Source organism: Olea europaea, unplaced genomic scaffold (assembly GCF_002742605.1).
Source record: "Olea europaea var. sylvestris unplaced genomic scaffold, O_europaea_v1 scaffold2387, whole genome shotgun sequence".
NCBI classification, from domain to species: Eukaryota; Viridiplantae; Streptophyta; class Magnoliopsida; order Lamiales; family Oleaceae; genus Olea; species Olea europaea.
Window position 1 is genome coordinate 62,803 of NW_019242022.1, and position 14,029 is coordinate 76,831.

At 36.7% G+C, this 14,029-nt stretch overlaps 1 protein-coding gene across 1 annotated transcript; it reads left to right on the plus strand.

The window, feature by feature from the left end:
* Window positions 1-5,498: 5,498 nt before the first annotated feature.
* On the plus strand, window positions 5,499-7,715 carry LOC111381861. Its single transcript, XM_023005708.1, has 5 exons — window positions 5,499-5,922; window positions 5,992-6,331; window positions 6,458-6,762; window positions 6,883-7,216; window positions 7,316-7,715. The coding sequence occupies exons 1-5, from the start codon at window positions 5,499-5,501 to the stop codon at window positions 7,713-7,715; spliced, it is 1,803 nt and encodes a 600-aa protein (XP_022861476.1).
* The last annotated feature ends 6,314 nt before the right edge of the window (window positions 7,716-14,029 follow it).

The window sequence follows — 14,029 nt, forward strand, 5'->3', positions numbered from 1 at the left end:
ATTTGTTGCTTGTAATCATGTATGAGCTGAAATTGATAAGTTGTAGAATAATTTTCATTATTTATTTAGGTCTTTTTGGATTACTTAGTATAGGTGTCATCATGTACCATCTGCACTGCACACACTATGAATTTGTTAGTGGGACTCTACTGCGTGTGTGAGATTTGGGATAGCTGTCACATGTTAATAGGGTGACTTTGAATATGAATTGACCAATATGTAGTAGACATAAACCCGAAAATTATCCCCCCATATTAAAGCTCAATATCTTAATGTTCTTTTTCGAGACCTATTTGACTCGAGCATTTAAGCCTGTGGGGTCTCTTAAAATCTGGTGCCTATGGTCAACTAACTTGGGTTAATTGGCGTAAAGCTCGCTACAGGGGTTATCTTAGTTGCCTAATGGAGAAGAAGCTGCACTTAAGATGAAAAAGTAATGAGCTGAAAAATAAGAAAAATATGAAGAGCTGGAATAATATGAAAATCTAAAAAATATAAAAGCTCATATTAAGGGGGAGGTAAGTAAAAATAATAAGAATATGTCCTACTACACATTACATGGTTTGACTTTCATTAGTAGAAGAATATACTTACTGACAGTGATTGGCACGTCCCTTCTCACAAAATTAAGGTTTGGAGTCCTGCTTGCATTGGAATAGTGACACTTTACACACATGAATCACTTGTACTTTTTACTCCATTTTGGTCTAAACTAAGTATGTTGGGAGGTCTGCTACTTGTTAATTTTACTTTTGTATACTATCAACTGTATTTTTGAGTTATTATGTGTTATTTGCTCAGCTTGTTCTTGATATGATTCCCTTCAGCATTTGTGACAAAAAGGGAGAGAGAAAAGTATAACTGATGGAGAGAAGGGAGAAAAAAAGGGAGAGAAAAAACATGTAAAAGAGGATACACATAGGAGGAGAGCTACTGCATTTGTAATGTGCACATGATTTCATTGGTTGACATTACTTGCATTGCATTGCTATGTTTAGGGGTCGTTGGGGAGAGACATAGATATATTTACGTACTGCATCAAAACATGAAAGCTTGCAGTAAGGCGTTGCGTTGCATTGCATTCCATATCACATCTATCTGTTTGAGTTTTGATGTTTAGTGATGTTGGTGTCTTGGTTGGTGTTTTGATTGGCATCAATATCACGTCTTAAAATGTTATGTTGATTTGTGATTAAGAGCTTTAATTAATTTTTATATTTTCTGTATTACGTGCTTTTACACTGGGTATATAAGTTTGTAGATTTCAGGAAACAGGTACACGAAGGAATGCAAGACTCGGTGATTGGGTTTACTGGGTAGTTTAGTTTTTGGTTGTCAAGTCCTAACTTATTTTTTTATTGTCCTGACTTCATTTGTAGAGTTTTGTCATAGAATTCCAAAGAGGGAGTTTGGTCTAAAAGTGTAATTAGCGATTATGTGGACAAAACGGACTAAATTGTATAATTGTAAAAGTCAGGGACTTAATTGAACATTGGTGTAAAAGTCAGGGACTTAGGGTGAAATTTGTATAGATGAGGTAAATTAGTGTTCGAGTCGTTGAAGGAGTCCAAGATGTCCAAGAAGATCACACAAGATCATCGGAATGCAATTGGAAGTCTAAAGGATATCAAAGGGCACAAATTATGTTTCGAATTTTCAGTCATAACTTGTAATGCATTTTTAAGATAGAAAACGTTGGAATTTGGACAAGACTATTTCTAGAATAATTGTATCCCTTTGAGTTATGTTTCCAAATCAACTTGAATCACCTCAATCAGATATCAGAAGAGAAAGTTATAACGAAAATACTGACGACTACTCACTATCACTTGCTTCTCGCTGGCATTTCGCTTGAGCGAAAAAAACAAAAAAACCTCTTGCTTGATTCTCGTTGGCTCTTGCTCGAGCAACACTCTTATGAGGTAAAAACCCTATTTCACATTTTTGAAGTGTTTCACTCGGCCCATACCACCTAGACACCTTCAAATATAAATACTCAAGCCCTAGGACGAAATTCAAGAGGTTGCTACATTATTCTTTCATTGCAAAAGATATTCATAGCATCTTTGAAGAGATCCAATGTGAAATTAATTAGAGATTTCATCTACATCAATCTTGTGATCCGACAACCATTGTTTTGGGTAAAAACATTGAATCTACATAGCCTAAAATACCTTACTTCCTTAATCTATTGAGAAAGGGACTCTCTCATTGGAGGATTGAGAGTGGTGGATTGAGGCGCAGTTACAAGCACAAGAACGGATGGTTCTTGGTGTTCCACTTGGTGATGCAATCATTTAAGGACCAGGAGGTTGTAGTGAACAGCAGATTGAGCTACATGAGGTAGATCAGGAAGTCTAGCAAGAGGCTAGAAGTATCTACAACAGCAGATCGTGAGACTGGAACAGCGGGTCTGATTGGGTACGGAGTTTGGTATAACTTGTACTTGCTGAATTGGTATAGTGGAGGTAACTGACTTGGTCCCGAAGTTTTACCTATGTTGGGGTTTTTTCGTCATCATATTGTTTGTTATTTACTGCTTTGCATAATATACAAACAGTGGTATTCCAACATAGGTTAATTGACTTGTATGATTAATTACCTAGACAACTAATTAAAGTGACTTGTTATTTTAGTTAGATTAATTCCACACGTAAGGTCAAATTGGTTAAAGTGAAATCTAGAACGTAAACTTGGTAACGCATAAAACTTGAATTGGATAATATGTCACGTTAGTCAAACTTTCTAGCATTTCTAAGCATTCTAGGTCAGTTTTTTTTTTAGACCTCAACTTCCAGAAGGAGCCATCCCAGTGAAGTTTGAGGTAGATGGAGAAGTCATTATCAGTTATGTCTATCCAAGGATGGATGGACCAAGCACACCCAATCGACCAACCTTTTATGAAATTATGACAGGTGACTTTGATGTTTGAGATTCTGACTCAGAATCTGAAGATGAGGTCGGTGACAGCTGGTCCACCTTCATAAACAAGAAGGAGAATTATCGAATGCCAAAAAAAAAAGGTAAAATATTACCTTTTACACCTCTTGCAAGAACAGAGCTAGAGGAATTCGGTATGAAGATGCAACCTAATAAAGATCAGGGGGCATGGACCCTTGTGAAAAGATATCGTCGAAAGGCTCCACAACTCCCAAGTTCTAGTGTTCATGATAAGAAATCAAGACCAAAGAACAACCAAAGAAGAAGGTCTAAAGTCGAATCAAGAGGATTAGCTAAATCGACAGGGGTAGAAGTTGCCTCACGCATTCCTCTCTGACTGCCAAACTCAGGTGATTATTTCTCCAAAGGTTTCTTTGATAAATAATATCTTGCCTCCAATATTATCAATGTGGAGAAGAAAAATGAGTTGAAGAATACATCAGGACAGAGTTCAAGACAAAAGAAAACTATTTCACGACTCAATAACATTCCTGCCAATACGAGTTTAGCAGAGTCTTTTAATCTTTCTTTCGATGATCAAATGGCTTTGGTTGCAACATTAATCGATTCGGAAGAATACGAAGGCAAAGTCTTAGAACATATTGGATTCGCAACTCGACAAGATTGTATGGCTGCCATGACATTTGATGATAAAGATTTACAACTAGGTTCTCATCCATATAATAGACCATTGTAAGTCAGCGATTATATTGAAGAATGCAAGATAAATCGCATAATGATCGATTATGGATTTGTTGTGAATATTATGCCGGTAAAAACAATGAAGAAAATTGGACTTAATATTGGCAATCTGTCTAGAAGGTAAATCACAATTCAAGGGTTCAATCAGAAAGGTCAGCGAGCCATTGGCATGATCCGCCTGAAGCTGCAAATAGGAGAGTTAATCTCCTCAACTTTCTTCCATGTCATTGATGCTAAAACATCATATGAGTTACTCCTTTGATGTGTTTGGCTACATAAAACTGGAGTGGTACCTTCCACTTGGCACAAATGCTTCAAATATAGTCAAGATGGAGAAATTAAATGTGTGGTAGCTGAGTTTAAACCATTCCTTGCTGATGCCAAATTTTACATGGAAGATGAAGAGTGTAATTCTGCAGGGTTGACCATATTTAGATTCACAATCAAAAAAGATGTAAACGATCATGATACGTCTAGTGCTGCTCAATCTCATCAACTTATCAAAGGGAAGTTAAAATGTACATCTGAAGGATTTTCTAGAGGCAAAAAACCTCAAATAGAATCAATCGACGTTGAGATATTGAGAAAAGAGTTAACTCTTCCAATACCTAGTATTCTAAAATTGCTTTTGCCCCATCAACTCATAGCGGTCCTAGAAGAACATAAGCCTACATCAGAGGCTTCGACATCCATTTCAGATATATCAAAGTTTTGTATTTTAAGCTTGTCCAAACAAGAAAGAGCTGCTGAATTAAAACAAACTTTCAAAGGATGTTACAATCCTCAAGTCAAAAAGTTGTTTAAAATTCTGGGTTTGGAAAAAGAGAGCCTCGTAAATTAGGTGATCTTGACACTGTCCTTTCAGGTGGGCGTGTCCCTTCTAATTTTGATGGAACCCTAATGTCTCAACCCAGGTATGGTTTGGGATATGATCCCAATCCACCGAGGAAGATTAAGGTTAAGAAGGTTTTCTCAAACCCCATAATGGTTCAAATTTATGAAGTTGCAAAAGAAAGATCAGAACAACCGAGACCTTCAGTGTTCGATCGAATTGAAAATGAGAATATCAGAGTTTCGGTGTTTAAAAGGTTAAAAGGAGAACCCTCTCGAGTGGTCGACATAAAAGGTATAGTTTCTGTCTTCCAAAAATTAAATGAAGATTCTTCTTCTTCTACCAAAATTGATAGGAATGCACAAACTCCCCAAATATCATCCCAAAGACAATTTGCATTTTCTCGACTTGGAATTAAAACTTCCAATCCAAGTCCAAAACCACAACGGTCAAGAAAAAGATGAAGACATCAAAAAGTTCACTATCCCTAAAGGGTAATAAAGATGAGGAAGAAGTTTATGTCAATCACATAGCATTTGAAGAAGCTCTCGATTCAGACTCCGAGTCTAAAAGTTCTGTCACAACTGATGAACTTGAACTAGCCCCACCTACATTTGAAGAAAGGGGACAAGCTACTGTGGATGATTTGAAAAAATTGAACTTGGGAACCCAAGAAGACCCGAGACTAGTATTTGTAAGTGCCCTTCTCAGTCAAGAAGAGGAATTCGAGTACATTCATTTGCTTTAGGAATGCAAAAACGTGTTTGCATGGTCTTACAAGGAAATGCCCGGGTTAGATCCTAAGGTTGCAGTGCATCACCTTGGAGTAAGACATGGAGTTCGACTAGTCAAGCAACCCCAAAGAAGATTTCGACCAGAACTAATCCCTCAAATAGAAGTGGAAGTCAACAAACTTATTGAAGTTGGATTCATACGCAAAGTGAAATACCCAATATAGATTGCAAACATTGTTCCTGTCAAAAAGAAAAATGGGCAATTAAGAATTTGTACTGACTTTCGGGATATGCATCAATCATGTCCGAAAGATGATTTTTCACTTTCGATTACAGAGTTGATGGTGGATGCAACTACCGGATATAAAGTCTTATCTTTCATAGACAGATTTTTTAGATACAACCAGATACAGATAAATCCAAAAGATGAGGAGCTCACATCATTTTGTACTCTTAAAGGCATATATTGCTACAAAGTTATGCCTTTTGGATTAAAAAATGCGGGGACAACCTACCAGCGAGCAATGCAAAAGATTTTCGATGACATGTTGTATAAAATCGTGGAATGTTATGTAGATGATCTTGTTGTTAAAACAAAGCGACGTGGCGATCATTTACAAGATTTACGCGATGTTTTCAAAAGACTTCAAAGACATCAACTGAAGATGAATTCATTAAAATATGCATTTAGCATCACCTCTAAAAAATTTCTCGGTTTTGTTGTTCGACACCAAGGCATCGAAATAGATCAATAAAAAATTGACGCCATAATCAACATACCAGAGCCAAGAAATGTACGTGAGTTGAAGAGTCTCCAAGGAAAATTTGCATACATTCAAAGATTTATCTCTAACATTACCGGAAGATGTCATCCATTCAATAAATTGGTGAAAAAGGATGTATCGTTTGAATGGGATGACGCTTGTCAAAATGCTTTCCAAAGCATTAAGCAGTATTTTTCTCGTCCACCGGTACTCACAGCTCCAGTCCTAGGGAAGCCACTAACTCTTTATATAACAGCACAAGAATATTCTCTAGGAGCACTTCTTATCCAAGTCAACAATGAAGGAAAAGAAAATGTACTTTATTACTTGAGCCGAACAGTGATAGGCTCTGAAATGAAGTATTCGCCTATTGAAAAAATATGAATTGCGTTAATCTTCGCAGCTAAAAAGTTAAGGCATTATATGTTATCACACAAAATCAATCTTGTTTCAAAGATTGATCCATTGTGGTACATAATGTCTAGGTCGATTCTTTCTGTAAGGATTGGAAAATGGGCACTACTATCGTCTGAGCTCGATATCAAATTCATCCCACAAAAGGCCATTAAGGGATACGATTTGACAGATTTCTTTGCTGACCACTCAATTCCAATGGAATGGAAACTTCAAGAAGACCTTCCCGACGAAGAAGTTATTTTTGTCGAAGTCATACCTTCATGGAGGCTATACTTCGACGGGGTAGCCCAAAGTTATGGTGCCAGAGCAGGAGTAGTCTTTGTCACTCCCCATGATCTTGTTATGCCCTACTCTTTTATCTTAATGGAGAAATGTTCAAACAATGTAGCGAAATACCAAGCCCTTATCATTGGCTTAAAAGCAGCGTTAGATATGGATATCCACTAGCTGGAAGTCTTTGGAGATTCTAAATTGATAATCAACTACCTTTTAGCTGAGTATGAAGTCCTTAATTTAGACCTGAAGCCATATCATGAATATATATCAATGCTTATGAGACGATTTGATTTGGTAAAAATCAAATTCGTCCCGAGAAGTGAAAACAGGGAAGCTAATACCTTAGTTAATTGGGATGCTATTTTAGCTAGGTCGGATAAAGATTTCTCTCACTCCACATCAATTGCTCAAAGATGGGTGTTTCCGTCGTTGCTACCCAGTAATTTGGAAGAAAACAATAGTATCGAAGTACTTGAAGATGAAGAAAGAGAAGATTGGAGACAACCAATAATCGATTTCCTTCAACATAAAAAACTACCAGATAATCCACGGCAAAAAACTGAAATCAAGAGACGTGCCTCTTGCTATATCTTTTATAAGGGAACACTTTATTGACAATCATTTGATGGAGTTTTCCTTCGATGCCTAAGTAATGATGAAGCAACACAGGTCGTGGAAGAAGCCCACTCTGGAATTTGTGGTGCCCATCAGTTTGGACCCAAACTCCATTTTGGAATAAAGAGGATGTGGTATTACTGGCCAACTATGGTACAAAACTCCATGGATTATGTAAGAAAATACGAAGCTTGCCAAGTCCATGCAAATTTCATCCATCAACCTCCAGAACCATTACATTTGACAGTTGCTTCATGGCCATTTGATGCATGGGGTCTTGATATAATTAGACCTATAACTCCAAAGTTTTCAACAGGGTATACATACGTCCTCACCGGGACTGACGACTTCTCTAAGTGGGCTGAAGCCGTGCCATTGAAGGAAGTAAAGAAAGAAAATGACGCAAATTTCTTTCACATCCAAATCATTTATTGATATGGTGTCACGCGGTATATCATAACTGATAATGGTAAACCATTATGCAATAGCCACATAAACAATTTATGTGCAAAGTTTGATTTCAAACAGTACAACTCGTCCATGTACAATGCGGAAACTAACGGATTAGCAGAGGCGTTCAACAAAATACTATGTAGTCTGCTGAAAAATGTTGTCTCCAAATGAAAAAGAGATTGACAAAAGAAAATCGGTGAAGTCTTATGGGCTTATCAAACTACTTATCGGACTCCAACGCAAGCCACTTCTTATGCCTTAATATATGGGGCGGAAGTTGTACTTCTTCTGGAGTATCGAATCCCGTCACTTCAGATTGCCATTTAAGAAGGTTTGACAACTGAAGAAAATGCTCGTCTTCGATTGGAAGAGCTAGAAGCTTTGAATGAGAAGAGGTTAGAAGCACAAATGCACCTGGAGTGCTATCAAACTAGAATGTCAAAGTCCTTCAATAAGAAAGTGCGACTAAAATCATTCCAAGATGGAGATCTGGTACTTTCTGTATGCAAGCCCATCATAATCACAAGAAAAACAGGGGGAAGTTCCAGCCTAAATGAGATGGTCCATTTCTCGTTACTCATGCATTCACTAATGGATCATACAAGATCGTCGACAAAAATGGACTGCAAATCGGACCTATCAACGGAAAATTTTTTAAAACGTTTTTACGCATGATGTTTTTTTTTCATTTAAATTTTTCATAGTAAAAAGAAAAAAAAAAGTGTTCTTGTAATGAACTACGTTCGACTTGATCCCGTTTGGGTACGTAGGCAATTTGAATAAATTATAAATTCATGTTTAGTCACAACTAATAAATTTATTCAATTTGTTTACCACTCGCTGTAGTAATAGGAAAAAAAAAAGAAAACACAAGAATTCTACCAAATAAAAATAGCAAGTCAAAATTCACACAATATGGTCTAAAAAAGAGAAATCAGAAATTCTTGACTTCATCAGAATCACTTGCCATTGATCACTCGTAGGAAACTATCTTCAAGGGTTTTCCTTTCTAGTCAATGGATGTTATACTAGTGACATCTCTTGTCTATAATTCTTCCAAAGCTGCCTTCTTAGCTCTAAGCATACTCGTCTGTTCATGTTGGGCTTGAAGTTCATCACCGAGTCTATCTAACTCAAAGGTAAGTTGAATAATTTTGCCTACCAACGAAGAACGCGTGGAATCCATTACTTCCAGCTGAATGTTCAAAAGTTTCAACTGCTCAATCTTTTCTTCAACTGTTAAACAATTCAAGTGTTGCATTTTTTCAGATAAGTAAGAGTCAACTTCTTTCAGAAACACATCCATGTGCTTCATCAAAGGCGCTGGGTCTACGTGGAATGACTTGGTAATCACGTTTTGAAGAATTAAATTATTTTCATCCTTCCAAGATCGAAGATTGGAGAATCCATACTTCAAAACATCCTTAAAACACTTTTGAAGGTAATTAGTCATGGTTTCTTCCAGAGCAACCTTCGAATAAGGAGACTCTTGGGTAATTCCAGGTGGAGGACAAGACATGAAAAAATAGATTGGTGCAGCCTGATGATTATTTGTCCGTGAAGGCGGGATACTGACTAAAGCCAACGAAGATGAAACGATAGGGCCTCCTTGATTGATCTCTGAAATGCTAGCTCTCATAGTCCCTCAATTCACTTCATCTTCAGCATTATCCATGATAAACATCAAAGTACCTCCATTGATGGCACCTAGATATTTGTAGGGAGGGTCATGAGAATCATGAATACCATCTATTCCTTGAAGTGCATTGATTCGCCCGTCATTCTCCCCAGATTGATCTTGCAAAAAGTTTGGATTCACAGAGAAATTTAGTTCTTCAGGGATGCTCGAAAAACCTATAAAAAATGAAGCATGATTTAAAAAAAAGAAAGAGGGAAAGTGCGGCAAACAAAAATAGGGTAAATACCTGTGTTTCGTGTCCTAGGCGACATGTCTAAAAATCCACCGTTTGATGGTGTGTTCGGGAGGCTGATATTAATGTGAGAAGCTCCAACTCCATCTTTAGAATAACTCAGAATAGCTTGAAGCGGCCTCAATTCTATCGGTCGTTTGATTTTGTATATTTGAGAAAGAGAAGCTTGAAATTGAAGATTATGACAAGGAATCAAATACAAACAATATGCTAAAAAATAAAGAACTATACTTGATCTCTAGAACTTTCATTTTCTAGAGTTAAAGTCTTTCCTGGTACTTGTGATGCTCGATCTTCAGGACTATTGTGATTTGGGATCAAATCGCTTCTGGTACCTTATCAGCAGGCTCAGAGGTGGCGACGATCTTTTCCAAGGAGCTATAATTTTCTCTCTTAATACGTCTTTCATTTTGCTGGTTTGGATCCTTCTTTCGAAAAGCCTCTTCAAGAGCAACATTTGGAGAGTTTAACCCTCTAGCTACGACCCTGTTGGAGTCGGCCCAAGAACAAAATCATGGCTCTCACTAGAAAATAAGACTTTCACCTAGACCCTGGTCAAGAGTGTCAACACTTCGCTATTCTACCAAGCCTGATATTCAACATCAATGTTTTGATATATATATATATCCCTCACATACTCTACTCTGAAATATGAAATACAAACCCACTTTTCGTCCGAGTCAAAGATAACCAAACCCGATACATTTTTGCCTACACTGGGGATAATATTCAACTTTCTTGGTGAACCGGGAAGTTTCTGTCTAAAGCCAAATTGTCTCGCAAATCTGTGAGGATTATACGCCTCAAGAATGATGGTGAATTTCCTCGACGATAAAAAACAAATCCTGATCGAATGCTCATCATAAATTTTGAAGTATCTGCAGACCTCGGTTGGTCATCTACACGTACATCAGGATGAGACGATGAGGGTAATGAATTCCAAAAAAAGTCATTGGTGTTCATTGCTCCACGGATAAGTTCTCGATAATCAACAACATTTTTCTCCCAAGACTGAAAAGCATTCAGAGTATCAGTATATCTTCGAATTATAGGGCGATAATAACTCTTATCCACATGAGCATAAACACCTTGGACAAAATAAGTTGTCATCCAAGCATACAGAAAATGTCCAGGAAATAAATGTGAAATTGAGCCAAGGTCTGGGTTTGTCTGATAGTTAGAATTCATGTAAGTCCACTATAAATGCTCGCCAATATGGGTGGAACCAAACTATAAGTGTATCGCCTGTCATCCTAGAAGATGCTTTAAAGGTCTCAACTCTTATACTTTCATACCCAAATGGAAGAACGAAGCAACAAAGCCATAGGGAGAGATAGACCGCTATCTCTAATTCCTCTTCTTCTTCCATAGATAGAGATACTGACAAATTGCTCCAATGACGCCGATCCCTACGAGTAATGTCTCTTGACTTGTCTGTCACCATGGGCTTCCATATTTCATTCGATCCTCTTTGATGACGCCTCTTGAATGGATTTAAATTTATATCATTCTTATAATTTTTGTGTTGTTGAGGATTCTGGACACAACCATTCTCGTGAAACCAAAAATTAATCCATTGTTCGAGAGTAGCCCTCTCAGATTCATTCGTATGGGCAATCAATGAGAAAACAATAAAGAGGTATAGACAAGACTTGGGAAGGTGATCCGTCAACTTTGAAAGGCTTGGGACTACTTCTTCATGTAATTACCCATGATCGAAAGTCCGCTTATCTCGCGAATGTCCTAAAGAGAAATGCCAATTTCATCATTAGCAGTCACAAGGGTGTTTTTAGACACTAAACCTCACAAAGAGCTCTATAAATAGAGCTTGGGTAATGGTAATCTTTTGTGGCAGAACCGACTGCAAAAGCTAACTCGTGAAGATTTTTCTTGAGTAGAAGTTTTTGGACTCATAAAGACCACTCCCAGAATTTTGGAAGAAGAGAAATTTCTCCTCGACTGACCAGTGCGCTTCCCCATCGTATTTCTCTATTATCAATTCTCTCAAAAATCACAGCCCTTGAGATGCACTCCATGCTCTGGGAAGGATGAGGTAGAAGACACAAAAAGGGAAAATGACTGCTAGAGCGGTTGGACTTGCCAGTATCCAAACTCTCGTGACATTCACTAATGGTGGGCATATGCAACTCCGACAATGGCTCCAGAAGATCAAGGGAAGGATCTTTCGTTGGCTTATGGACACTAAATTTAAGTTCACCCCATACGCCAGTCTGGGCATTGTACTTCATATCAGTATCTTTGAAACGCAGATAACTTTTACCTTGATTTTTAAGCTCAACAATTTCGTGTATGTCAGAGTACACTTTATCATAAAAACTTGTTCCAGCCATGCCTGCAAATAAAAAAAAGTCAGCTAAAAAAGGGAGTAGTAAATCTCTTAAATTAGTTTATTATCTAAAATAACAAATCTTCCAAATATATAAGCAGCCTCTACAAAGTGCCTTGTACGGTTAAAGGAATAGGTCCTTGGTCCCAAACATGAAGTACCTTGGACGGTCAAAGGAACATATCCTTGTCTCTTAACCCAAAGTGTCTTAAATAGTTGAATGAACAAGTCATTGGTCCCAAAAATGAAGTGTCTTGGATGATAGAAGGAGTCAGTCTTTGGTCCTTAACCCAAAATATCTTAAACAATTGAATGAACATGTCCTTAGTTCTCAACACAAAGCGTCTTAGATAGTCGAAAGAATGGTTCTTGGTCCTCAACACAAAGTGCCTCGAATGATGGAAGGAGTCAGTCCTTGGTCCTTAACACGAAATATTTTGGATGGTTGAAGAAGCAGGTCCTTGGTCCCAAAAATGAAGTGCCTTGGACGATAGAAGGAGCCAGTCCTTGGTCCTTAAACCAAAGTGTCTTGGACAGTTGAAGGAACATGTCCTTAATCTTCAACACAAAGTGTCTTGGACAGTTGAAGGAATGGTCATTGGTCCTCAACACAAAGTGCCTCGGACGATGGAAGGAGCCAATCATTGGCCCTTAACATAAAATGCCTTGGACAGTTGAAAGACTAAGTATTGGTCCTTACAAAATGTTTTGGACGGTCGAAGGAGCAGGTCCTTGGTCCCCAACAAAATATGCATTGGATGGTAAAAAGTGGTAGTCCTCAACGTGTATGAAGGTTTACAATTTTAAGTTTGTTCATAAGCATACATTTCTTGAACTCATAAAATAATTGTAGCAAAAAAATAAAAAAAAATTAACCTCTACACGAAGAAAATTTTGAGTCTCAAAATCCTTGATTCACTCCGAAAAGATTGAATCCCTGCAAAAAAAAAAAAAAGTGTTAATTTTAATTTTGTTAAAAAAATTGATAATAATAACAAAAAACAGGGGGGATCAAAATAAAAATACAATTCCAAAAAAAAAAAAGAAGCCGAAAATAGTGAGAAGTCACGTCTAAAATAATAATAATAATTAAAAATAAAAAAATAAAAAGTAAAAGAATAGGATTTCTGCCTTTGCGCATAAACCCTGCGCAAAGGCAATGTAGAAACCATTCTTGGTTTTTGCGCAAAGGGCAGAAACCAAGAAAAATTAATATAAAAAGAGAGAGAGAGAGAGAGAGAAGAAAAGTAAATAAATACGTATTTTACGTCTGTTTGCAAGATTTAATAGATTTGTTCTCAAGTCTCATAATTTCTTCTTATAAATAGGCGGGTAACGGATTTCACTTAAGCCCAATTTAACATGAAACATAAAAACCCCGTTCAAATCAGATTTTTATGGGGTTTATAAAATAAATAAATAATCAAAATTCGACCAAAAAAAAAATATTATTGTCAAATTTGAAGGATAAGAATTTCATCAAATTCATATTTTGTTCTCAAATGTTTCATCTGCATTAATTTACTAATGGGATGTTTGAGATTAAATCAAATAAAAAATCGAAATCAAACAAATAAAAAAACGAAAAGCAAGATTTATTAATTAATTTATTAATAAATGAATAAATCTTGAGGGGGTATTTGTAGACATAAAATAAATAAATAAATAAAAATAAAATGGATTGGGTCAATTTAAATCATTAGCCCAATTAAATTGAAATCCACTAAAGTCCATAAAAAAAAAAACCAAATGCCTATGTCACATTTTAATTATATAAATAAACAAACAAATAAATAATTAAAACTATAATTACTTAATTATCCTTTTTAATTAAATATAATTGAGTAATTATCAAAATTAGCACGAATTCTCCCCTATAAACAGGACCAATGGTCCATAAGATGGGTAGAAGAAGAAGAGAACAAGAAGCAAGAAAGAAAGTAGAGAATGTCACGAAGTGCTGAAAAAATTCCAAAATCGGAAGAAGGAATAAATTCTCCCAAACCTAAACTCGGTAA